General features: G+C 42.9%; 1 protein-coding gene across 2 annotated transcripts; it reads left to right on the plus strand.

The window, feature by feature from the left end:
- Positions 1–134: 134 nt before the first annotated feature.
- On the plus strand, positions 135–27926 carry ago3a (argonaute RISC catalytic component 3a; the record flags this gene model as incomplete). 2 transcript variants are annotated; one of them, XM_080750029.1, is made up of 18 exons in its annotated part: positions 135–250; positions 1174–1294; positions 2242–2450; positions 5560–5696; positions 8263–8397; positions 8593–8680; positions 9900–10047; positions 10691–10810; positions 13968–14090; positions 16529–16662; positions 18497–18681; positions 19079–19238; positions 21738–21828; positions 23212–23406; positions 23504–23638; positions 25301–25402; positions 26340–26539; positions 27500–27926. In XM_080750029.1, the coding sequence occupies 18 exons, from the start codon at positions 135–137 to the stop codon at positions 27606–27608; spliced, it is 2508 nt and encodes an 835-aa protein (XP_080606155.1). In that variant the 3' UTR covers positions 27609–27926. The 2 variants fall into 2 exon arrangements, with proteins under 2 accessions (XP_080606155.1, XP_080606156.1); XM_080750030.1 differs by lacking the exon at positions 25301–25402.
- Positions 27927–27988: the final 62 nt, after the last annotated feature.

Raw genomic sequence — 27988 nt, forward strand, 5'->3', positions numbered from 1 at the left:
ATCTCCCCATTCTTTTTCTTAACCCCCCCCCCCCCCCCCCCCCCTCTCCTCTCCCTACCTCCCTTTCTCTACTCCCAGGAGCCGTTGGGGCCCAGTCCCTGTTCACCGTGCCTCGACGGCCTGGCTATGGCACCATGGGGAAGCCCATCAAGCTGCTGGCCAACTGCTTCCAGGTGGAGATCCCCAAGATGGATGTCTACCTCTATGAGGTGGACATCAAACCGGAGAAGTGCCCACGACGAGTCAACAGGTACTGTGTGCCCACTTTACACCATATGTGTTACAGTGTGCCCACTTTATACCATATGTGTTACAGTGTGCCCACTTTATACCATATGTTTTACAGTGTGCCCACTTTATACCATATGTGTTACAGTGTGCCCACTTTATACCATATGTTTTACAGTGTGCCCACTTTATACCATATGTGTTACAGTGTGCCCACTTAACACCATATGTGTTACAGTGTGCCCACTTTATACCATATGTGTTACAGTGTTCCCACTTTACACCATGTGTGTGTTACAGTGTGTCCACCTTACACATGGTATAGTGTTGGTGTGTTCACTTTACACATGGTGTGTAGACTCCACCATGTGTATAGTAAGTGAACACACTGAAACACTACATGTATTAGTCTGTTCACTATATACAATGGTGTAACATTGTGTCTGTGCTTGCTTGATCACATCTAGATTCTTGATTCTGTTGTTGCTTCTTGCTTTTTTTTTTGCCGTTCGCAGTGAGAGGATTTTATATACCTCTTACTCACCTGGAAATATGGCTAATTCTCATCTTACTGTTTTCATTATTTTATTTTATTACCATTCCTTCTGTGTTATTGCACAAATAGTTCTAAGCCAATAGCATGTCTATAGTATCTTCATCAGTTATTGTTGGGGTTTTGTATTGCGAGATATCGATACTGTCTTCAAAAGAAAACATAGTTCTTAGGAGTAAACAGCCTTATTTTCTGGTTAATGACCATGCTGAAGAGATTTAGCAGGGTAGAGGAAAATTGCTTTGCCTATAAGGAACCAAATAAACCTTAAAAAATAGGTTTTGCACAACGGGTGCGCTTTGTTAGACTCTTCAGCACGTGATGAATCACACTCATGGTTTTTAGACATTACATTGAACTGGAAATGAAGGGTTTGTGTGTCTGTTGTGCAGGGAGGTGGTGGACTCCATGGTGCAGCACTTCAAGGTGACTATCTTTGGGGATCGCAGGCCAGTCTACGATGGGAAGAGGAGTCTGTACACAGCCAACCCACTGCCTGTGGCTCCCGCTGGGGTGAGAAGGCAACACACCTGTTTCTACTGCCAATATATAGACCCTGGATGTTAACGGACTCAAGATGAAAGATTTTAGTTTTATTCGTCATTTGTCTCATAAGTACAAGCAATGAAATGTTGGTGTGGCATACTCCGCAGCCTTGCTAACAATGACATATATACAACAAGATAATACTGGATATACAAAATACAAAATAAATTGGTTCAGCTTTAAGGAAATACAGCAGAGGTGAAACCTTTTAGCAGAAGTGGTGTTTACCTCAGCTAAAATACCTCTGCTCACAATCATTTTCAAGTACCGGATCAAATGAGACAGAATGTATTACTGTAAACCTTCATGGTTAAATGGTGTTGGAGAGCGGATGGTTCCTAGTTCCAGGTTAAAGGCAAGAGCTAAAAATTAAAAGTAATTTAGTTTACTTTCCAATTAAAAATATTACGTACTTGTCTTGAATACACAGTCACACATTATGTCCTTGGCATGTCACCACTATAGGGATGGTACGATAAGAGAAATTATCGTATATCGTGATAAAAAACACTCATGATAATCGTATCATGGAGATTTAATCTTTGTGATATTGTTGTGATATCGTCCTCCGTCATGCACTGGGTTCAATTCACCTTTTATTTGCTGAGATGCATATCCAGTACCACTTAAACCCTCTAGAATTGGTAAAAGGTACTTATAATATACGTACTTGATACAGTCTTTTTTTCACACTATCAAATGTCTTTGCCAAACAATAGCTGATCTACAAGCTCACAGCGCTTTGTGAGCTTGTAGATCTGCTATTCTTTGGCAAATGTTCTGCCCAAGGATAATGGATTTTGATTATCGCGATAATATCGTCAATCGCAATTTCTTTTTTCACAATAATCGTGATATGACATCTTCATATCGTTCCCATCCCTAGTCACCACTCCTTGTCCTCTCCCCCTCAGGTGGACCTGGACGTTACTCTTCCAGGCGAGGGCGGGAAGGACCGGCCGTTCAAAGTCAGCATCAAGTTTGTGTCCCTGGTCAGCTGGCACATGCTGCACGAGGTGCTGACCGGCCGCAGCGTGCCTGAGCCCCTGGAGCTGGACAAGCCAATCAGCACCAACCCTGTACACGCTGTGGACGTGGTGTTACGACACCTGCCCTCCATGAAGTGAGTCACTGATGTCCTGCAGAGCTTTTATGCCGCAAATATAGCAGCTCAAGAGTTCTTTTTTTGACTGTCTTTGTCAGCTGTGATTGAATGTGAATGTTTACTGTGTTCAAAACGTGTGTGCAAAGTTTCCCTGCGATCGGGCGCTGCGTTCACCATGTGTGCCATTTTGTGCAAAATGGGCCACCTCTGGAAGCCAATCATAGCCTATCAGAATGGAATATGAGAATCGTCTTGAACGCATGACTAGGGCTGTCACGATATGACATTTTACATAACGATTAATTGTCGCTCAAATAATTGCGATTAACGATTTAATTGTGTTTTTCCGTTGACAATTACATTTTTGTTTGGCTTGTAGGCTTTGAAGTTGCACATGGTAGATATGACACGTAACCTAAATATACAAAGAAATGACAGGCATATTTTACAACTTAATACTTAAAAACTTAAAAATAACATTGATTGTGGAAATAGCCGATCTACAAGCTCACAACGCGTCGCATCCGTTGTGAGCTTGTAGATCTGCTATTTCCACTACTTTTTAAAAGTGTTTGAAACTATATTAACATTTCTCAACATGGAAATGATAATGCAAAATAATCGCGATTACCTCAAATAATTGCGATTAGACAATTATGTAATAATTGTGACAGCCCTACGCATGACTACAAAGATAATGTATACCGATTTGCGTTGAGGTTTGGACAAAATCTGTAGCAGTAGTTACAACATTTTTTGTGTTAAGCAAAAAGGGGGTGAAAATATAGTGTTGGCCACGCCTTCGGACTGGCGGAGACGATTCAGTTTTTCGATTAGCACTCTAAACTGAGATGCATGGTTATACTTATTATAGGTCATGTTGATCATGTTTTTGTTGCTGTCGGGTAGAAACCTTGCATGTCCAGATTTCAATGTCTTAATTAACTCCCATCATCATACAAGAGTGTCACACACAAGTAGTGAAAATAGCTGATCTGCAAGCTCACACACAATGTGTCGTAATGCTTGTAGATCTGCTATTTTTATTATAAGGAACGGTTTGGAACATACTAGGTTTCCAACCGACAATGTTTTGAAATGTGTTGGAAGTGAAACATGACACCCTGAAACATGACATGTAGATTTGCTGTTTCCGGCCATTATATTGGCCATTTTAATCAGTCACAAGTTCCTACATGTAGGCCTATTATACATTTATAATGTGCACGTAAGGTGAAATGCATTACTGACTGTGGAGTGTGTATTTTATACTTTCTTCTGACCTGCCTCTGTCAAAAGCCGTTAAAACTACAGACGTGGGAAGCCAGTAGTTTAACACACACTGTGTGCTTTGATCTTTCTGATACCGAGGGCAATATTAGTTTTCTCGTAGGACCGACACCAAATATCAATGCTGTAATCCCTGTGGAAATCAAATGTGTCTTAAATATGATCCCCGTGCATGCTGTACCTGAACCCCACCATATCACCGCCAGCGTCGGAGCCAATATCAGAGGCCCTTATAATGAAAATCTGTTCCCCAGCCATTATTAAAACGTGGGCATTATCGACAGATTTCATTTGACTCTTATTCGCCATGTGCCTAGAGGGCCAGAATGCATTGGCATCATGATAGATTGTCCAGACCGGGATTCACACGGAGAGGCCCATGGTCCGTGCACTATTATTAATGGCTCCTGTACAGAGCGATAAGATGTCGATAAAGCCAGGCGAGCGACGTTGCCACCATCTCATTTCATTGATGGCATTTCCAGGATGTATTGAACAGCGGCTAGATGTGACACTCTACAAACTGCCATTGACCCACATTATCAATTCAGGTTGTGTCAACTAATCCTAATTCCCCATTTCCTGCCCCCTCATGCCATGATCCTTCATGCTATACATTTATTGTTTGTCTTCTTCACTCTTGTTTTGACCTCTTATCTTCCTCCAATCTCCTTTTTCTTTTTCATTCCATTTCACCCCCTCCTCCACTCATCTGTCCCCTATCGCTTTCCTCCATAGGCGATTCTAGCCTCTGCTAGCAGGGGGTGCAAAACAGGCTGGGTTCCTCATGTGCATGTGAAAGATTTCGGGTTTTGTGCGGTTTTGTCCTGTTGTTTTAATGGGTTTCTATGGCTTCTTTTTACCTAAATGTAACACAATATAAACAAAAAAATTGCAAAACAGGTGCTTCTTTTTCTAGACACCATGAGCATGTCTATATAATTATTTACTTATTTTGTAGCACAGGACATGAAGCCAAACAGCATCAGCATTTCAATGTCAATCAATTGTAGCCTCCTGTATTTTGCCCTTGCATACTGTTCAATTATTTGGCATGCGTTTATTTTGTGTTCCTTGAGCTACGGCCGAAAGACCTATGTGCGCGCAGTTGCGAGCTTGTGGATCTGCTACGGTGACCGTTTTCCAGAGTTATATCGGCTTCCGGCTTGGGAACGGTGGGCCGCAGGGGTCCGTGGGGGACCTCGTTGGATCCGGGACGGCGAGGCGGACGCGTGGGTGTCCGTGCGTCGCTCGCCGGCCGAGCTAAATTTTAAAATCTTCTCAGTTATTGTTGTCCAAGACCTTAAATAACTCTTCAGTTGTCTCAGGGTAGAGAAACTGCTGAAGCACTTGCGACCGCTATGATAGTACCGGGCATTATGTACAAATGAAAAAAAAAATGCTTATGCTTTCGTCTCTCTGCTCAGCAGGCACTTGCACACATAGACATCAAAGGGGGCTTGAGCCCCTGCCCTTTATCCGTCTGTAAAAAGTGCCCTCTCCAGACCATGAAGGCATGAATGCAGTTTTTACTATGGTGAAAGAAACGCAAATGCCTCCTTTCCATGCCATACCTGAAGGCGGCGTTCAAATTGCCTTGTCCAACCTCTCCTGAACTTAAATGCAGCATCTTATGTTGACACCTCCAGACTTGATTATGCTTAGTTCAGTGTGGTATTAAGCGCCGAAAATAGCCGACCTCCAAGCTCACAACGCACCGCAGCGCGACGCGCTGTGAGCTTGGAGGTCGGCTATTTTCGATATTTCCACCGAAAGGCCCTTTGACAAATTTCAGCCCCTGCCTCTCTAACATTCTGTGCACGTCCTTGCCGCTCAGGTACACTCCAGTGGGTCGATCCTTCTTCTCTGCTCCAGAGGGCTATGACCATCCCCTGGGCGGCGGCAGGGAGGTGTGGTTTGGCTTCCACCAGTCTGTGCGACCAGCCATGTGGAAGATGATGCTCAACATTGACGGTGAGGAGGATCATGCTTGTCCTGCCCCCAGCGCTGTATTTGAATGAAAACAGAATGCATAGGTCACGTGGAAGGAAGAGGGAAAGCAGGCAATTCAATTAGAACAATTTCACGGTTATAATGCCATGTGTATTTCTTTAATGGTGCAGAGTGTCTCCAAAGTTTTCATTCATACGTGGTAAAGATTATGCTGGCTAAGCTGGTGTGCTTGAATGGACCACGACTGTATTAGCGCTAAGCCAGCCGTGAGTTTTCAGACTTCGGACGAAAAGTGGGATTGAGGCCTGACTGAGGGAGGGAGGGGGGGCAGGGGGATTTCACAGCTTGGGAGCCAGGTGGTAGAAGAGGCTATGACATTTGAAATGGCTGGTGAGACATCAGAGGCAGTGGAGACAGTAAATGTAGAAGAGAAGAGACATTAGTTATTTTAAAAACATAAATGGAAGAGACAGATATTGGACACAGTAAAGACTGTATAGCTGGAAGAGACAGACATTAGAAAAATACATAAAAAAACAGACATTGGGCACATTGGGTAGCGTTCAGAGTCAGACTATGGTCCGTAAAAATAAACAAAAATGTGCACCGCCATTTGACATAAAACCGTATGAGAAATGAGCCTATTATGTGGACCGTTTTTATGACTGTCCAATCGCAAGTTGGTGTTGTAGGGAGATGAACTTTGTTATCTGATGAAGTGTGGGTCTTATCCTGAAGTTAATTGCCATATTACATTTGCAAAGAAGATCTTATTTTCTGCTTGTTTCAAGACCGTCAACCATCACCATTAGTGACTTTAGTTGTGAAAACGTGTTGGAGAATGTGCCTTGCCTTCTGTTCTCTGCAGGTGGTTGTTGGAAAGCAAGTCCACAGAGAGTGTAGGAAAGTGATTCTATGTGTATAATATATGCGTTTAGAGCAGTGGTTCTCAAACTTGGGGTCGGGACAATTATTTTGTGGGGTCCCCAGATGATTAGCTTAATGTCATTTTTTTCTCACTCCATGGTAAACAAACCAACACAAAGTACAAGTGTATACAGGGTATCTGCACATTTATAAAGTGCCAATTTAAGGACTTTCAAGACCTTAAGCTGGCCAAACTGTCAAATATTAAGTAAGCAAGAGGTGAACATTGTGAAAATATATCCATTTTCACAATATTTATCTGTGGAACCAAGTCACATTAAATGTAATACCTACAATTCCAAGTGCTTGTCAGGGTGGGGGTCCCCAGTTCAAATATGTTTATTTTGGGGGTCCCTGGTTTAGAGGAACATGGAGGAAGGTGGGCTTTTGGCTGAAGAGGAACTGCCTAGGCGGTTGCTGTGGAGACAGAGGGCAGCGTGTGTGAGACTGGTAGGCGGTGCCAAGGTTGGCAGGGTAGCAACACTCTTAAGGAGCGCTTTTTTTCTTAAGTGCCGTTTCAGTTTTAGTCTCTTTTTCTGTCTCTCGTTTTTTTCCCCGCCATCACTGTACCATGAAATCAGTCGGTCTCCCCCCACCCCAGTTCAAACATTAACCAAGAGGCCCGAAAGTATCATAACATCTGCAAATTATTTCTAACCCATCTTCAATTTGCCAATGTGCGCTCAAGCAATGAAACTGGTCTCATGAGAAGGCCCCCTACTGCGGGCCCAACGACGAAACTATTTGCGTTTCATTGCGCACCTGTGCATGCCATCATCCACATGCGGTGTCACTGATGATCAAAAGAGGATGTAGAGAAAAAAAGGCTTTGATTAGGGAGGCGTGAGACCTTTGGAGTTTACGTTTACATCTCTGACTCATAGAGATCAACAAACGGTTGTCAAAACAAAACGCCAAGCGTGGGCAAGGAAATAATTATGAGTGATATCGCCTCATGATGGTAGTGAGACCTTTTGAAACAGTCTAGCAGTGTGTGTAGGTGTGTGCATGCTGTCACGGATTGGTAGTTTGGAATTAACAGCATCTCTCTCTTTCTCTTGTTTCTCTCTCTCTCTCTCTCTCTTTGTCAAAAATAAAGTCTCTCAGCACCTAAATAGCATCATAGCTACAGGGCACATTCATGCATACCAAATCAATTCCTGTGTCTGTCTTCATTTCATATTCATGGAACTCTTGAGAGTGTCTGTAACTTTATTGAGTGGAGATTTCCAATTTTGTTGCTTGGCAAATTGCCATTCTGAACTGCCATTGCCATATGATGTTATGAATACGAAGCATTAGGTCCCTGTTTGCTCTGTCCTGCATGACTGCCAAGCAGAGCCGTATGTCCGGCCACTGCAGATGTCCGACCTCCTAGAATCTGAGCCAATGAGTTTGCCTGGCCTCAGACAAACGTTAAAAGCTAAAACACAAATGTGTTGAATCTCGTCACACTAGAAGAGTTGGTGTTATTCTGCTAAATGTTCATTTGTTGTTGATGGAGTGCTGAAGAAACCATCTGTTGGTGGAGCGAACAAAATCATTGACTACATAAGTGGTTGGATCCCATTACTTGATTAATAGTTGTTTAGAGTAGAACCGTTGTATCAAAACGTTGTCAAACTCAAGGTTTTCTTTTATCTACTGTGCCTGTCTGCAGTGTCTGCCACCGCCTTCTATAAAGCCCAGCCAGTGATCCAGTTCATGTGTGAAGTACTGGACATCCACAACATAGATGAGCAGCCTCGCCCCCTTACAGACTCTCACCGGGTCAAATTCACCAAAGAAATCAAGGGTGAGGGAAATGTCTCCAAAACACTGCCATGCTTATCGTTCATTGTGAAGAGTGTCTGTCTGTCTGTCTGTCTGTATTATGAATGTGAATGCTTATGACGGTGACGTGTATGTGCGTTTGTGTACTACTCTGAACATGTGGCTGTACACATGCTCACCCTCCCACATTAGTCCAACCCACTCTGTTACTCACCAGGTCTGAAGGTGGAGGTGACGCACTGTGGAACCATGCGGAGGAAGTACCGTGTGTGCAATGTGACCCGCCGGCCAGCCAGCCATCAGACGTGAGTCAGCGAGGAAAGGGGCCAGAGGAAGAGTGTGTGTGTGTGTGTGTGTGTGTGTGTGTGTGTGTGTGTGTGTGTGTGTGTGTGTGTGTGTGTGTGTGTGTGTGTGTGTGTGTGTGTGTGTGTGTGTGTGTGTGTGTGTGTGTGTGTGCGACTGTGCGTGCGTGCGTGAGTGTGGTGACTTGAGTGGGACCGGGATCACCAATTCACCAACAAAACCACATGATGGCTGACTCATGAGATTGCCAAAACAGAAAACGGGCATTAGTCATCCTTTAGTTTAGTAAACTTACTTAGTTGTGCGACGCCGCAAGCAACCAAGTATAAATCAGGGGTAATTATTGCATGCGACTGCTTGTCTCTTTGCCGTGTCATCTTTTAGGCAGGGATAATTTTACGCTATTTTGATTTTGTGTTTATTTATTCATTAAAAACAAAAGCAAGTCTCTTGCACTGTATGCACACCTACGAAGGCGACAACGTTCCGCTCTGTTAGAACTTCATCAGGTGAAAAAAGAGAACCTGATGAAGGTCTAACTAACAGACCGAAATGTTGTTATTCCCATTAAAACTTTTTAATTGCACTTGAAGAGGTTGTGCAGGATTTTCTTCTTTCATGTATTTATTAATAGCAGACTATTTAATCACCACAGGGCTATCTCTCTCGACAGCTCGTTCTGATAAAATCCACTAAAACTAAAAATGTGGGTTTTTTTTTTTCACAGAAAGGTATTACATAAATGTATTCAAATAAAGTTGGACAAACTGGAATGGTATAAATTAAAGGCACACAATAATACAAAAAGAAAAAACCCAAATGAAGACAAAAAGAAGCAAGGGCAAGCAGCACACAATGACCATGAAACTATAGATACACATACAGTCAAACATAAAGAAAATAAAAATAAAGAGTACAACCAGGGCTTTCCAATCCAATGAATCACTTCCTTTATGACTAAATGGCAGCCTCTGATTTACAGTATAGAGTTGTTTCCCCGCTCTTTAAATTTGGCACCGAGTCTTTTCATTGGAAGTACTCTATACAATTCTCTATACCACTGAGTCACTGATGGAGGTTTTTCATGAATCAAATTGAATAAAATGCATTTTCTCGCCACACAGAGTAACTTATTAAGTAGTTTAGCTCCTCTGGGGTCTAGTACTGAGCTGAACAGTTCTTTTTAAATATGTGTTCTGTTCTGTTGCTGACACTGGACAGGTTCCCCCTGCAGTTGGAGAATGGTCAAACAGTAGAGCGCACTGTAGCTCAGTACTTCAAGGAGAAGTACAACCTGCAGCTGAAATATCCCCACCTGCCATGTCTACAGGTGGGACAGGAACAGAAGCACACCTACCTGCCCCTGGAGGTGAGAAAAACATCATGACCTCAAATTGTCCAATCCATGTTGTGACGATTAGCGGAGAATCGCCACTAGTTCAAGTTCAACGTCATTACGCTGCGAGCCGCACACGCCGCTCCGACCACTTTTATGAATGAACTGTGACGTCACTCAGGCTGCTGAGAGTCTGCAGGCGAGGAGACAGCTTGAGTGACGTCACAGTTCATTCATAAAAGTGGTCGGAGCGGCGTGTGCGGCTCGCAGCGTAATGACGTTGAACTTGAACTAGTGGCGATTCTCCGCTAATCGTCACATTGTAGAGCAGGGGTCTTCAGGTCATGGACTCTTATCAAATTTCATTGATAGCTTATAGTGACATGATATTGACATGATGATGCTGACATGATACTGACCATGATGCTGACATGATACTGATCATGATGCTGACATAATACTGACCATGATGCTGACATGATACTGACATTTTTTGTTTACACATCTTTTCTATGAATGTTGAATTCATGTTAATGTGTACTTCATGTGCATAACTGTATGCACATGAAGAAGGGCAGTGCTGAAAACCGTAGAAACAAATTAATATAAGCCCAAATCTACAGAGTCAAGATTATATGTTGCATTATAAATAGTGGTTGCCATTGTCTCCCTGCAGGTGTGTAACATTGTAGCAGGTCAGCGGTGCATCAAGAAGCTGACTGATAATCAGACCTCCACTATGATCAAAGCCACAGCTCGCTCTGCACCCGACAGGCAGGAGGAGATCAGCAGACTGGTGAGTGGTGGTGGAGCCCCCAAGTGGACGGAGGTCTGCCTTTAGCTCTCGTGGATGTAGTCCTCAATTCGGTTCCTCCAATTTACAGATTTGATCAACATTTAGTACGTATGTATGACTCACCGGTACTTTGTTTTAAGCTTAATTTTGAATGATCCGAAAAATACTGCATGGAAAAGAGTGTGATAACGTCTTAAATACTAATTCCTACTAGTAAAAGGAGGGTAGGATGCTTTGGATGGTTGGGGTTAGTTTGGATTGCATTTAGTATGCAGAACTTGTCACCTTCCGGAGTACACTCAAGCATTGCAGCATGATTAACATACCCGTCTGAATGTTGATCCTACAAACTAAATTAATTCTGGGATAATTTATCCCTTTGGTAAAGCAGCGCATGTACATTTGTATACTCTAAAATGAACACTGAGGATTTGACCAGGCTACTGCAGCACAGTGTTTCCTTTCTTCTGGTGGTAGTCAACAACACTCCTTGGTGTTCTCCACTCTCTGTTACATGACATTGTTTAAAGGAGCTATAGTCAACTTTTTCTTGAAAAACGGATGCTAAAATAAAAATAATGTTTCGAGAATATTTTGTAAAAAAATAAGCTTCATACATGTGTTTCGATTCAAAAATGACCAAGAAAAGCGTAAAATAATGATAGAATAATTATTTTGGCCATTGTCAGACCGACACTTTGTTTACATTCTAGTCTATAGACTAGGATGTAAACAAATTGTCGGCCCTACAATGAAAAAGTTGACTATAGCTCCTTTAACTGTTGTACAGTACTAGCTACTAACTGCTCACCATGCATTAGTGTCACAATTAAATGCCAGCACTTCTGTGTTATGAATTGGGTTGCAGTCACCTGGCTCAATAAATTGCCTGATTCATAATGGATTTAATGTGTATGTGTATGAAGTGTCTCTGGACTGGAGTGTGTTGTCTGGAGTTGGACTGACACAGACAGTACATTGCTTCCAACCACCATCAGATTAGTGCTGTTTACTTATATCCAGGACATTGTCACCGTATTAAAACAGGCTCTCCTCACGCCTCCAACCCGGGAATGAAATACTGAGCCTGCCGTCAAGATAACACGATAGAGACAGCACTGTGTCTGTCTGTCTGTTTTCTTTTAGATACAGCATGTGCTTTCTTGCTCTTGATGGTATTGCAGAAAGTGGATGAGAGGTGAAGGAGGACAGTGAGATAAGCTGTTAGAAATGGGCTCAAAACCAAGAGCATCTTTTTATTGTGGCGCATGTGTTCACAATGTGTTTTCTACATCATGGGTTATCTCCCTTTTTCCCCCATACTGTGTAATATGTTCTGAAGATACTGTAGGTGATAAAACAGTGCAGATTGACAGGAAACAAGGAGAGAGAGATGGGGGGGTGACATGCAGCAAATGGCTCATGAATCAAACCGGGGCCTCACTAACCACTCAGCTATCGGGCTCCCTGAAGATGACTTTTAGATGATGATGATAATTGTGCAAAAGATTTAAGGGGAATCATTATGTGTTACCTACTACTTAATACTATTATGACCAATGACATGTGATAAAGTTATGTTGCTATTGCACCATCTATTGGTGAAATTGCACCAATTCCGCATGACACTTCAAAGCCAATAGAGACACACGGGCTCCTACAAATTCACGCCCACAATTGAAACAGCGGCCCCGCTTCGGGTAAGGGAGAACGGTGAACTGCAAGCCAGCCCATAGAAAGTCATTGCAATTCACCCTTGGTTAGCCTAATATTAAAATAATCATACACGAACTGAAGACTATATTGATTTAAATAAAAATGTGTTTTCAAATGTATGGCCCGACCCTGATAACATATCTTCTTGTTTGCTAAATACATGATGTGAGTCACGTTTAATTTGCCACTTGAATGGGTTACCCATAATGTTAACAGAGAAGAGGGGAAACGGCAGAGAGAAAACCTGTCGCTTTTCAGTGACATCACTGTCTTTACTGCTGTGCGTTTATGAGCGCCGACTTTGAAGATCCCGGCCTTTTCAACTACAGAGTGGATTCTCCAGGTTAGTATTAATCCAAATATAACCTGCAAGACTCCGTTTGGAAGAAGCGAGATGCGATCATTTTCCAAAAATAAACAGCCTAATTATACATGAGAGACAAGCGTATCTGGGTAATGAAAACCTCAAGGGATGCGTCCATGACGTGTGTACCATGCGACCACCTAAACTTAAGATTTCCAATGCTAGGACTTTTGACTCACAGATGAAGTATATTACAGTATATTGTAGGCAGTGTATCAAGATGACAGATATGACACTTTAAAAAGGCAAAATTAAACTCATGGGACACTTTGTTAGAACACAAAAAAAATCGCTATTGCCTCAGTAGTCAACCACTGAAATTATGATATTTCACAATTCCTCTCATTGGGATTGCATTGGCAGCTGCAGTTCACCGCTCATCCTTACCCGAAGTGGGGTCGCTATCACAATAGGGCAGCCATATTTGTAGGCGCCCGTGTGTCTCTATCCCTGCACATTGTGGACAAAATTTGGTTAAGATGGCATGATGCATTAATGAGTGTAATTATGGCGTGTTGGCAAAATAGGCCCAACCCCCTTAGCATTTGTTCAGATTATGGAAGCTACAGTAATTATAGATAAATTGAATATATTGTATCAAATAAAATAAAAAACTGTGGAAGAAACATTATCTGATAACTCAGATGTACCAACCTTACTCTTCCAAAATTATTTGGAAGTGTAGTGAAAAACTGGTTTGGGCAAAACTCTAATTGGCAGAAAATCTAATATTGTGAAAATGAACATCCATATGTGGAGTCATCATTACACAAGGAGTCCATCAGAGAAAAAAGTATTTGCCAGCTGAAAAGTTTAACCCATATGCCAAGTTTTCTAACCAACTATTAAGTCCCAGAGAGCCAGAGAACTTTTGGGGTAGAAGAATAAAAAGAATACAAATAAAATAAAAAATTAAACATTTCCAGGAACTGCAGTGCTTTGACCCTCAATTAAAGCCTTGCCAGTGCCACACATTGCATATCATATGGTGTTACCTGCTGTAGACCAGGCTGACACACACACAGATTCCCACTCACACTGTGGCCTCACTTTGCCTTTTCTTCCTCCTCCTCCTAGGTTCGCAGTGCCAACTACGAGGCTGATCCCTTCGTGCAGGAGTTCCAGTTCAAGGTGCGCGACGAGATGGCCCATGTGACGGGCCGCGTGCTGCCCGCCCCCATGCTGCAATACGGCGGCAGGGTGAGCACAGAGCACTTTATGGTACCCTTCCTTTAAATCACGCCCATTCTCTCTGTTTGTCCGTTTGACACGCTTCTCCTCCTCCTCCGGCCCCACTCGGCCTCTCTCTCTCTCCACTCTCACTGAGGACACTAACACATGCAGGCTTTTGCTTTCTGTTTGGACTTGATGCAATCTGTGTGTCCGTTTGGTATATTGTTATTTATGTGGTTGAGTCTCAAAAGTATATCCTTGATTTATTTATTTATCTATTTGTTTATTTAGTTCACCTTGTTAAATTTCACTTCAAGCTAGAGTCTACATTGCAACAAGTAACTTTCACAGTTTTGCTAGCTCGATTACCTTTTTTAATACCAAAAAAGAGGTAGAATGGACAAACGTGAAAGACAAAACAAAACATTTACCAATAATCATCTTGTGATACTGTTCTTTTTCTGGAACTCAATCAAGAAGCAACTCATTGAGACTGAATCCACTGTGTTGATTAACATTCACTTCTTCAACTTATCTAGTCTGTGCAAACAATTCACTTCTTCAACTTATCTAGTCTGCGCAAACAATACAAATACAAGTCAAATGCAATGTAAGGAGAGAGACACACACTGTACTTCTAGGTATGTGCTAAATATCTAAATATTTATGTCACTCTTTGAGTATGCATACTTTTAACAGATTTTGAACCATACCAGCAACACACTTTAGGCATTGGCAAAAAAAAAGACAACATATATACATCGTTTTGTTACAATATCTAGTTTATCCACATACAATATGCATGTTAAATCTACGTCTGTGTGTTTATTTGTATGTTTGTAGCATCTGTTTGTCATTTGTCTTCCTTATTGAGTGTGCATGTAGGAAAATGAGTGCTTGAATGTTTTAATGAGGACTGAAAGATGTGCTATATTTGTGTGTGTGTGTGTGTGTGTGTGTGTGTGTGTGTGTGTGTGTGTGTGTGTGTGTGTGTGTGTGTGTGTGTGTGTGTGTGTGTGTGTGTGTGTGTGTGTGTTAGGGGTGTCTTCTAAAAATCGACGAATCGACGCGTCGTTTTAAGCCCCGGGAATCGACGCCAATTGTTTGAGTCGAAGCGAAAATATATATTTTTTTATATCACCAGTTAGCCTACTACTGCCAGTACTGCGGTGCACTGCTGGACTGGTGTGGTGTCATGTACTTCCAATGAGAAGTAGCAATTGGCGAACAGTTATTTATTGTCTCACACCAGCGTCGGGATGAAAGTGAGACGGAACGGCCAGAACGGTTCAGACCGCCGCTTCGTTAAAACATTCAGAGCCGGGACAGTGTTCCGTTAAGAGGAGGAAGCACGCTGTCAAAATCCCATATTAAATAACCTGCCACAGCACAAACGCGCGTCCACGAAGTAGTAAACAATCTTCTAAAGTCAAATTAACATACACAAGTGTAGGCTACAAGTTACATTTTCTAATTAAAGTGCTTCTGAATTGTTCCAGTGTTGTAATCCATGATGAATGATTGTGTTTCGCTGTGTTTGCGTCCATGACATGTCCACACTACTGGCTCAAGCGGGAGCTGTGCCTCCACCTTTTTATGATCCGTTTCTGAAATGAATCCGTTCTCGACACTGACTCATTACTCTGCCAGTGCTCTGTGTCCCGCGACTGCGGACTGGATCCCATCGTTCATTTAAAAGAGCCGTTCAAGAGAGCGGAATCGTTCGCGAATGTCTCATCTCTACTGCACGCTGCAGACAGTGCAGAGAGACGGGGCAGAGTTGAAACAGCGGAGATGTTTTTATTTGTTTTAACGGTGTGTTATAACTCTATGGTTGTACACTGCTATGCAGATAACATTTGTGCTCGCGCACCGATATCACCGAAAACACTGTGTATTCAATTCATCTCTTAATGTATTATTGTATTATGTTGACGTGGTTTAAAGCAACACTTTTTTTTTTTTTTTTTTACACAAAGTAGACTATAAAACGATTCGTCGACGCGTCGGATTAACCCCCGCGACTCGAATCGACTTCATAAATCCTGTGTCGAAGACAGCCCTAGTGTGTGTGTGTGTGTATTATAGTATGAACATGTGTGGATGGTACAAATGTGAATGTCTGCATATCTTTGTTGTCGGTCAGAAACCTTGTATCTCCAAGTTTCAAATTTGTATGTTTTTTTCGCAAAGCAAAGCCCTGCTTCATCATTCAAGGCCGTCGCACAAAAGTAGTGAAAACGGCAGATCTACAAGCACACAGCGCCTCGCACCGCGAGGCGTTGTGTGCTTGTAGATCGGCTGTTTTCACTAGTTTAAATCATTTTTAAAACGATAAACACAAAAAAACTGTTTTGGACATACACAAGGTTTCCACCCGACAACGACGATATACAGTGTATCAGTCATGCATGTTATGTTATGGTGAGGCCTGGCAGCAGATCAACGGCATGCTGTCGTTTCAGAACCGCACCGTAGCCACGCCCAGCCATGGGGTGTGGGACATGAGGGGCAAACAGTTCCACACGGGGGTGGAGATAAAGATGTGGGCCATCGCCTGCTTCGCCACGCAGAGGCAGTGTCGGGAAGAGATCCTCAAGTGAGAACTACTCACTGATCCTGTTTTTTACAACCGCGTTCTGTAGAACGCTAGCGTCTGTCTGTCTGCCTCTCTCTCTTTCTCTATCGCTCTCCCCATCTATTTATCTTATCGTACATTTATTTTTGGCTCATGCGATGCAACTATTATTTGTTGTGTTGTTCTTCTCTTTGTGTATAGCATTTACTCTGCAGCTGTTAAGGAGGTCTTATAATCCTGGATGGTTCGTAAGACAAAACACAAAAATAGAAACTCCTTTCTTTCATATACTGTATATTTTAGTATGTTGTGTATGAAGCCCAGTCCACACCAATGATTCGCAGGGTGGTGAATCCGTGGCTGAATGTTGCAGAGAAAAGCTGCAGCGGTCTGAATTTCCTTGTTGCAGGCCGTGCATGCTGGCTCAATGCGTTGCAAGTGATTCAAGTTGTCTAATCGCAAACAAACAAGATGCAACTCATTTCTGAGCACAAACACCTTGCTCACACTAATCTTCTATTGCAACATCAACATTTACTCTCTTTCTCACACACACACGTACATAACAAACGCACACACCGTGTGAGTCTCTTCTTTTTTTTTTTTTTTTTTTACCGCACACACCTGACCAGAGGTCAGGAGAGAGAAATGGAGCGAGCGAATGGGAGAAAGTAAAACGCTTACTGTATAGCTATTCTATTATTTTATCCCATTGTATACGATATACAATATAATATAATCGGTTAATATGCTATGGAAAACGGTAAACTATCTCTGCTCCTCGCGTTGATGTGTCCGTCACTGTTTATTGTTTATATACCATACCCCAGCGGTACTGTGACAATATTGTTGCTTTGGAGATGCTTGCTTTGGCCCCTGGGTGTGGAGACTGTGGAGTGTCCAGTTTTACATCATTGAAAACCATAGTTTTAGGATTCTATTGCAAGTGGTTGCAAGTTGCAACTTGTTGCATCACAAGTCATTGATGTTGACTCTGTTTAGCATTTCATCCTAGCTGTGTATCTTTAGATGTTTGCTAATGTACCAATAGGATATACCGATATCTTACTACTAACTAGACATTTTTGCTGGCTTGTTGCAGTATATTAACACAATGGGAGCCAAGGTTTCTAACATTTCTAGCTGTTGCTGGTGCCACCGTTCACTTACGCTTTATTTTGAAGAGCCTTGGAAGCTTTGTGCGTGTGCACGTGAGTGTCCGCTGACGATTGAGGAAGATAATCCATTTGTTTACAAACGCTCGCGAAACTAAAATCCAAACCGGGGCCGACCATCGCGGTATAGTGAAAACAAGCAGATCTCTGCTTCCCTGGCGTTCTTTGCACCTTATTCATAAATAAAGCTGTTTTTATGTTTCAGCATAGAATGGGAGTCTATGCAGCATAGACGCTCCATTTTGCTTCTGTGCGAGTCACGTTATGACGTATGGACCAGGGTCTTTCACAGAGCACACAACATGCGCGCAGCTGCACGCTGCAAAGTTAACCCTTTGTCTCGTCTCTCAACGAGACAACTGAGTTTTGGCACAGCGACCTCCAGTGGCCTTGTCTGTTACTGAACGAGTTTGGCCCCATGGGTGTTAATGATGTCTTCTGCATAATCTGTTTCCCCCCTTCTACACAGTTTAAAGGCTGAATGAAATAACTGCTCAACACTAAGGGATTTTAAGAGAAACACTACCAAGTTAGCCTAACCTTTGTGTATTTATAACTAAGCCCCACGATCTTAAAATACCACAGAATGGCCTTTAAGGGTCTGGTTACTGCACATTACCTAAATGAGATCCTATTGTTTACACGGTTCCATCTTCTCTTCCTCCCTGCTCCGTATGTAGGGGCTTCACAGACCAGCTGCGTAAGATCTCTAAGGATGCTGGGATGCCCATCCAGGGCCAGCCATGTTTCTGTAAATACGCCCAGGGGGCCGACAGCGTGGAGCCCATGTTCAGACACCTGAAGAACACCTACTCTGGACTGCAGCTCATCATCGTCATCCTGCCCGGAAAGACTCCAGTCTACGGTAGGAACAGGAATCTGAAAGCAGTTTTATGTTAAGACTTAATATTTTTACTCCTTTTATTTGACCCATTAATTAAGACCGGGAACGCATTATTACTCATTATTACTTTAACCATTATTTTATGCTTAAACTATTAAAACAATAGGAGATATACAAGCTCACAAGCTTGTAGATCTGCTATTTTTTTTTTTAAATCATGAAGACTTTGTGCAAGTCTTTGAATATTTTGACCCGATTTTATAAATGTCTTCTAAATCCTTCTTCTAAAATAGCAGATCTACAAGCTCGCAGCGTGGCACTTTTGTGCCGTCCTGTGAGCTTGCATATCTGCTATTTTTCAATAGCTAAAGTATAAAATAATCCCAGGTCTTAATTGATTTTTCCGGTCCACTCCCAGCGGAGGTGAAGCGTGTGGGAGACACCCTCCTAGGCATGGCCACCCAGTGTGTCCAGGTGAAGAATGTGGTGAAGACGTCCCCTCAGACCCTCTCCAACCTCTGCCTCAAGATCAACGTCAAGCTGGGAGGCATCAACAACATCCTGGTACCTCACCAACGGTCAGGACGAAACCCCTCTTCTCCTTCTCCTCACTTCTCCTCAGCGCTTCTGCCGGGGCTGCAACTATCCATTACTTTCTTAGCGATTACTCTATAGATACATTTTTTTGATTAGTTGAATAATAGAGAAGCGTGTTTAAGAAAATGTTTTTTTTTTCTTATATCAATGAATCGAAACAGAAATAATTGAATGGACTTTTTATAATCGACTAAAACTTGCCGTATTTTATACATCATTGTACTACGGTGTTGTGCAAAAATTGAAACGCATCACATTGTGAGCTTGTAGATCTGCTATTTTCTGTATTTTTCATTTATTTTTTACAATTCAAAATATCCCTCAAAGTCAATTATTTGTTACTTATAATTGTTGTTTGTTGCATTGTTTTACTATACCTGCAATTTCCTTTCAGTTGTGACACATTTCAACCAGAATGGTATTGTTGGCCATGCTGTGGTGTAGGTCAGTGCGGACCACCACCTATTCTAAAAAATATATACACCTTTTTAGTACAGTACAAGTACAGTTCAACACCCTGCCTAAAAGGAACATCCCAAATAAGTCCTTTCATCGTCTTGTTTACGTCGGAAGTCCTTGGTATTCAAATTACTTGGGAGATCAAAAAAATTTGATCGTCAGTGTTTAAATTTGTTCTGTTTTTAGATGGGGACCCCCTGGAACCCCCTCAAGGACCCCCGCTGGTCCCCGGACCCCACCTTAAGAAGCAGTACTACTAGAGTACCTTGGATAAGTCAGAGCTGTCATGATGACAAATGTGCCCTAAGTGAGCAGGGGGTTTGTAGGTGACATTGGTGCAGGTGCAACTGGATAACTTGACGATCTGCTGTGCAAAATATAAGTGCACATGGTACAAGGTCAACAGGACCTCTTGAGCTGCGTCTCAATCCTATTTCCTACACTTCTTTCCTGTTTCATTGTATGTTAGTCCCGCCCACTGACAGACACCCCTGCAAGGGAGTTGGCCCCATCACCTGGGATGTTGTCATCATCAGAAACGTCTCTTCTCTATTTCCTCAGTGGGAGGGACTAACATACAAGCAAGGAGATGGGAAATTGGATTTGATTTAAGAACCTGGGACGCAGCTATAGAGTGTACCAGGGGACAGTACACTGGTTGTGGTTCACAAGCACTGGGTCAGGACCCATTGGTAGGTCGCAGACATTTTATGGGTCCCTTAATATTTAGTTTCCTACATTTTGTTTTCATGAATTAAAAATAAAATTCAATCATTTCTTTCAGTCATTTCATGAAGAACTCAAAGAAAAATCTAAGAAATTCCATAAATTAGAACACAAAATGTTTAAGAAGTAGTGAAAAATAGCCGATCTACAAGTTCACAATGAGCTTGTAGATCTGCTGTTTTCACTAGTTTGGACCCCGGGCAAATGTCTAATTTCACTCTGGGGTCACAGGATAAAACGTTTGGGAACCACTTTCATAGAGGGTGCCAGGGGACACTCTAGTATACCGTCGCTGACGGCCAGAAATCCTCTACTCCATATTTCATCTTTTTGTGTGTCATTTCACACTTTGTCGTGCGAGTGTAGTGTGGAGTGGCTCACAGTCACAGCCTTGGCCTGATAACCTAATTGTCTGGGTCTCCTCCCCAGTCGATGAGGAATTTCCTTTTTGTCTAGCCAGTGGTTAAGATGTTGGCTTTCAACGCGGGAGAGACCCGGGTGTTACACGAAAAGTGGCGATTTACAAAGCTCACAATACGATGCGTTGTCAACCTTGTAGATCTGCTATTTTTGGCTGTTTTTTGATAAATGTTGAAAACTTTCATCCATAATCGTATGCCCAAAATAGGGAAGCCAGTTTGAAAGTGGTTAAGTCTGCCTGTTGGCGTTTAATAAATATTGAAAAGTTATGTATTTTGGACAAGGTTTCCACCCAACAGCAGTGGTGTAAAGTAAATAAGTAGATTTACTCAAGTACTGTACTTAAGTACACTTTTGAAGTATTTGTACTCTACTTGAGTGTTTCCAATTTCCAATACTTTTACTTCTACTCCACTACATCTCGGATGGATCCAAGTATTGTACTTTTACTCCACTACATTTATTTGAAAACTTTAGTTACTAGTTACTTTGCAGATATACATTATAATATCATAAAACATACCTAAACCACTTTAGCCCTATTTTATGCTTTGGCTATTTGAAAATAGCCGTTCTACAAGCTCACAACGTGTCGAGATTGTAGATCTGCTATTTTCTAACTTTTTGTACTTTAAGTACTTATTGATGACAATATTTTTGTACTTTTACTCAAGCACATTTTTAATTCCGTACTTCTACTTGTAACAGAGTATTTCTATATTGCAGAAATTGCTACTTTTACGTAAAGTCAAATATGTGAGTCTTATGTGAGATTTTTCAACCACTGCCCAACAGTGAAGACATGTCAAATAGAAAAGAGAGAGTAGAACTATAATGTTGTTTGTACTGACTGTGCGTCCCGTCCCATCTCCCAGGCCGTCAGTGTTCCAGCAGCCAGTGATCTTCCTCGGGGCAGACGTCACACATCCCCCAGCAGGAGACGGGAAGAAGCCCTCTATCGCAGCCGTAAGTTTCAGAATCCCTTTTTTTTTGTTTTACACTACCTCATTATCTGCCAGCATGTAAACATTTATCTTTCTAAACAAAAGTGCAGTGTAGTGTAGGGGATTTTGTGCGCAGCATCTTGAAGTCGGTGGATAGCTTTCACGTCGTCACAAACATTCTGTCTCCCTCACAACTCTTTTACACAGTCTCTGCCCTCTACACACCATCTCTCTCATTGTAATTTCACTCTCTACCCCATTGTTTCTCAAAGCAGGGTCTGGGGACCACCAAGGTCCCTTTACCAGCAAATGCATTAATACAGTGTTTCTCAAATGGGGGCACGTGTACCCCTAGGGGTACGCAGAGGTACTACTACTAAAAGAAACATTTATTTTACTGTTATGTTTAATGATAAAACATTGACACATGCATGTTAAAATGCTGCTCTGTAAAGCAGTAAACCAAATGAATTAAGACTTTTGACCACAACTGTTAGTGAATTGAAAACAATAGGCTACTTTTGTTTCAACATATTGATATCAAATCAGGACTTTTGATGTCAATGTTGTCTAATCAAAATGTTGTTGTCGATTAAAGGGGGTACTTGGATTCAGCATTCAGGAAAAGGGGGTACTGAAGCCCAAAAAGTTTGAGAACCACTGCATTAACACAGCGGGTGCCGACGATGAATTCAAGGGTTAATTTGCTGGTGCCCATGGCAACCCGCCATTTTGCCTACCTTCGAGGTCCTGGCGAAAAAAGTAATCCGAGTAAATGTAATCCAAGCATGTCCTGTTTATTTCGCGAAAATCTTTTCTTTCAGTCAGGACCGGTTTTTAACAATCCTGCGCCACAGCGTTTGTGTGACGGCCGGTAGAGAAGGCCGCGTTTTGAACGCGAAAAGAAGAAGAAAAAAAAAGATCCGGAGAAAACTGCATGTTTGTGCAGCAGCTTTACAGGGCAGTGAACGAGGCAGACAGCACTTCCTGGTCACGTGATTTCGCGCTGCATTTTGGGAAATGGAGTTTGTTTCATCACCGCGTTAGCCAAGTACAGTACTGTATAGTTTACTATACAACGCGTCAAACACGTTGATGGGCACACGTAGACATCAAAGAGATTGACGCGTTGACACCACGTGGGCATCAAATGAGTTAATACAACCACTTTAAACCAATACAAAAATAGCACCCCTTACATCTACAATGTGTCTCATCACGACTCACTGCTATTTTCGAAACTTAATGATTATGGTTTTTTATTGTTTTGAAAAAGATTTAACGGCACACTCTAATGGGGGGTCCCGAGCACAAAATCTTCACAAAATGGGGTTCTGCGGTGAAATACAATTTGGTCAAATTGAAAAACGTTTTGAGAGCCACTGCTCTGCCCGCTGTGTTCCAGGTGGTAGGCAGCATGGACGCCCACCCCAGCAGGTACTGTGCCACAGTGAGGGTCCAGAGGCCCAGACAGGAGGTGATCCAGGACCTGGCCTCCATGGTGCGTGAGCTGCTCATCCAGTTCTACAAGTCGACCCGCTACAAGCCCACCAGGATCATCTTCTACAGGGACGGAGTGTCGGAAGGCCAGTTCAGACAGGTCGGCACCTCCCGCTCCTGACTGAATTACTTTTTTGCTCCACTGGGAATATGTAATTCTATATATAAATGTGCTGTATTCATCTGTTCATCTGCAGGTGCTGTATTATGAGCTGCTGGCCATCCGTGAGGCCTGCATCGCCCTGGAGAAGGAATATCAGCCAGGTATCACCTACATCGTTGTGCAGAAACGCCACCATACACGCCTCTTCTGTGCCGACCGCAACGAGAGGGTAACGCGCGCGCACACACACACACACACACACACACACACACACACACACACACACACACACACACACACACACACACACACACACACACACACACACACACACACACACACACACACACGCGCACACACACACACACACAATTTTACATTGGAAGGCTCCGATCTGCCCCACCCACAAACAATTTCATTGGAAGGCTCTGATCCCGCCCCGCCCACAAATCGATCAGAATCCTTGGCGTCTGGGCGTCCGAGACCGCCCCTTGCACATTACCAGACTGAGAAGCCAAGTAAAAAAATATATAAAATATCCAGGCTAGGGAAATGTGCTGGTTCACTACCAGCACTTTGATGGTTGGAAATGGGCCTCCTTAATTACCCCTCTTGTCAGCGGGTCTGATCTCCTCCCCAACCCCTGTAATTATATTCGATTAAAGCATTAGGGCCCAATGCAACAAACCCAGAGCTCTGGAGTGGCACTTACTACAAGGTCCCCGCAGCGAGACTCGCCTTAGTTAACAACCTCATTTACAGTGCAGGCTCTCACAAACAGTGGGCCAAGCCTCTCACTGGAGAATTGGGCTTTTAATTGGTCGGTATTGGGAAGCAGTCACTAAGCTACATGATGCCAGGACATGTCCATCAAACATGGTTCCATTTATGAAGATGTCAGCGTCACTACAGCAACCAGTAAATAATTAGTAGACTTCCTGACGTGAATAAATGGACCAGTCTGCTAACTGAGTTAAATCTGTGACTTTTTTTTTGCATTTCTGGCCTTATGTTCATTTTAGTCTTTCTGTTATTTTCGGTTTGGTATAGAAAATGTGAAAATTCAGTCTGGGCATTGGAAAGGGAGGGGCCAGTGGTAAAAGATTTTAACACAGGGGTCTTCAACAGGGGGTCCGGGACCCCTAGTTGGTCCTCAGAGTTACTACAGGGGGTCCTCCAAATCTTTCTGTGATAAGAACTTTACATTTTCTACACTAACCACTTGAACCCTACTATCCCTATTCTGTGTGGAACATTAGCCAGGAATAGCCGATCTACAAGCTCACAGTGAGCTTGGCAAATAGGTTTGGTGTAGAGGGAAAAAAAGAGCAGACTAAGTATTGACGGTTCAAGTTGTTCAATGTCTAAAAATACACATTAAACCAACATGATAGTGCTGTCAAACAAGTATACACGGTTTAAAGGAGTAGTTCACCCCCAAAATGACTTTTTTCTATTGATTAGTCACGCCATGGAGAGTAGAGTTCAATAATATTTTTTGGTTTTTGTCACATTCCTAAGACAACAATTTGATTTGAGTAAGTTTACCCCCATTGATTCCAGATGGTGACACGTTTCGAAACGGGTCACCATCCGGAATGAATGGGGGTAAATTTATTGTTATCACATTTTTGTCTTAGGAATGTGACAAAAACCAAAAAAAATTATTGAACTCTAGTCTCCATGGCGTGACTAATCAACAGAAAAAAAGTCATTTTGGGGGTGAACTACTCCTTTAAGACAATTTAAAACAATTTTACTCTGCAACACAATTATTTACGATACATAGTGGGGGTCCCTGCTTTATCTCTCTCTCAGCAAAGGGGTCCTTGGCCTGAAAACGTTGAAGACCCCTGTTCTAACATACAGTCCTCCTCTTCCTCTCTGTCAGGTCGGACGCAGTGGAAACATTCCTGCCGGCACCACCGTTGACACGGACATCACGCACCCCTACGAGTTTGACTTTTACCTCTGCAGTCACGCTGGAATACAGGTACCGTAGAGCCACGCACCATCTGCTCTCCCTAGCCCTTCTACCTAATCTGCAATGCAGTGTGCATCTCTGAAATCCAATTAAAAGCCCACCCGAAGACTGCAGGCTGTGTGCTTTTGTGGAGCAATTGCATTCTAAGTTGACAAATGGCGTAAAAATACAGTTACTTTATGTGAGACATTTGCAAACCGTTCATGAGTTGAGAAAGGCTGAATTATGGCTTGTAAAAATGTCATTAAAAGCAGTATTTATACTTACTGCCGTCTGCCGTGACACAAGTCTAGGTGTTTCTTCTGAGAACCACAGATTATTATTGCAATTTACCTAGTAATAAATAATTGCAGTTATTATTTTGTATTTCTTTAAAGATGTCTAAAATAGTGAAAATATCTCAAAAATACATCACGACATGTCTGTTATTGTTTTTGCTATGTATACTCAAGGTGTGCCTTGAGATTTTGACTTGCTCATTGGTGTGCCTTGGCTTGAGCACAAAATGTTTGAAACCAACTGTATTATGTTAGCCTTTGTTTGTGCTGGAACCAAAACACAGAGTAGATCAGGTCTGAGGAAAATAGGGGTTTACTGCGGTGAGAATTAGCCAGTAGCTATGCCCCTCCCCTAAAAGCTTTTGTCCAATGCTAGGCAGCTTGCCAAGGCTGTTGCCAAGGCAAACCTTGGCAAGCAGGAAGTTATTCTAAGCTAGCATTGGACAAAAGCTTTTTGGGAGGGACATAGCTACTGGCTAATTGAAAGCTCTTTGGTTGCTGAATCTCTCAGAATGAGTGTTTATAATGATATTTATAAATTGTGTGTGTGTGCGTGTGTGTGTGTGTGTGTGTGTGCGTGTGCGTGTGCGCATGTTTGTGTGCAATCCATCAGTATTTATTTTACATGTTATTTCATAACCACAACCCGTCGTCTGCCTCTCCCAAAGGGCACCAGTCGGCCCTCCCACTACCATGTGCTGTGGGACGACAACTGTTTCACCGCTGACGAGTTCCAGCTGCTCACCTACCAGCTGTGCCACACTTATGTGCGCTGTACCCGCTCCGTCTCCATCCCCGCGCCAGCCTACTACGCGCACCTGGTGGCCTTCCGTGCCCGCTACCATCTGGTGGACAAAGAGCACGACAGGTGAGGTGGTAAAGGAGGTAGCGAAGGGAGCAGAGGTTCGCTAAAAATAGACCCTTAGCTTATTATATGTCTCCTAGGTTTCTTTTCTACCCACTATTGCTCGCGTTATTCTAGCTCAGTGGTTCTCAACCTTTTCAGGCCGTGACCCCCAAAATAATCATATTTGAACTCTCACAAACACTTGGAATTGTAGGAGTTGGCATTACATTTAGGCTTAGGCCAGACGGAGCTGGATATTTCATATATCCCGGTTTTTCAGATATCCACATAGAAAAGTCCCCAGACCTCCACTAGGGGGACAAGCACATATACAGTAAAGTCTTCAGAGATATCCGGGTTCCATGCCTACACGGATCCAGTGAATAGGATATTTTTCAATGTCTTCACTTATTTATCCGGTTTCAAAAATATCCAGTTTCACGGCCGAAATATCCAGCTTTGTGTGGCTGCAAGCCCCAACCGCACAAAGAAATGTCAAGCTTCAGAAATATCCAGCTCCGTGTAGCCGGCACCTTAGTTTGACTTGATCTATTCCATTTGCGAGGCATTGTGTGCATGTTCACAATTTCTGCCTCTAATATTTGACAATTTGACCAATGTTTGACCAGAGGTACTAAGAAAGTCTTTAAAGTCCTTAAATTGTCACTTTGGAAATGTGCAGATACCCATACACTTAAACTGTTTGTTGGTCTGTTAACTGTTGAGTGAGAAAACAATGTTAACATTTAGCGAAACATCTGGGGACCCCCCCCCCCCCCCCCCCCAAAATAATTTGGGAACCCCTCTGGGGATCCCGACCCACAGGTTGAGAACAACTGTTCAAGATCAGCTCTCATCGTAGGAAGTGCAGCTTGCGCTCCTCGCGACCTTGCCTGCACTCGTTTCCCCCGACCCTATTTTAAGGGGGGGACTTGTGCGATGATTAACGATCATCTGTTTCTCATTTTCTCCCGTCCTCAGCGCGGAGGGCAGCCATGTATCCGGTCAGAGCAACGGCCGGGACCCTCAGGCGCTGGCCAAAGCTGTTCAGATTCACCACGACACGCTGAGGACCATGTACTTCGCCTGAGCTCACATCAGACCTCCTCAGATATCGCCATCCTACACACACACACACACACACACACACACACCTCACAAATACACAGATACACACTCCCCTATAACACATCTGGCCTGCCAGTCAAGGAGTCCTTGTAGGTATGAGATGCCCCTTCCACACACCCATTACACCCAGTCAAATCCGGACCTGACACTGTGCAGAGGGAGGAGGGAGGGAGAGGAGGCGGTCCCCTCCACACTGGACTGAGGATGCAAACGCTGCTTTAAGAACCAGAGAAACTTGGCACTATTATGCAATATTAAACCAGCCAACTATTTCATTTCCCCTTCGTACTCATATAGGGCCCCTCAATCCAACGCCCAACGTCCCTCCCTTGCCTGCCTTCA

The sequence above is a fragment of the Nannobrachium achirus genome (assembly GCF_963921795.1).
Source record: "Nannobrachium achirus genome assembly, chromosome: 2".
Classification (NCBI taxonomy): Eukaryota; Metazoa; Chordata; class Actinopteri; order Myctophiformes; family Myctophidae; genus Nannobrachium; species Nannobrachium achirus.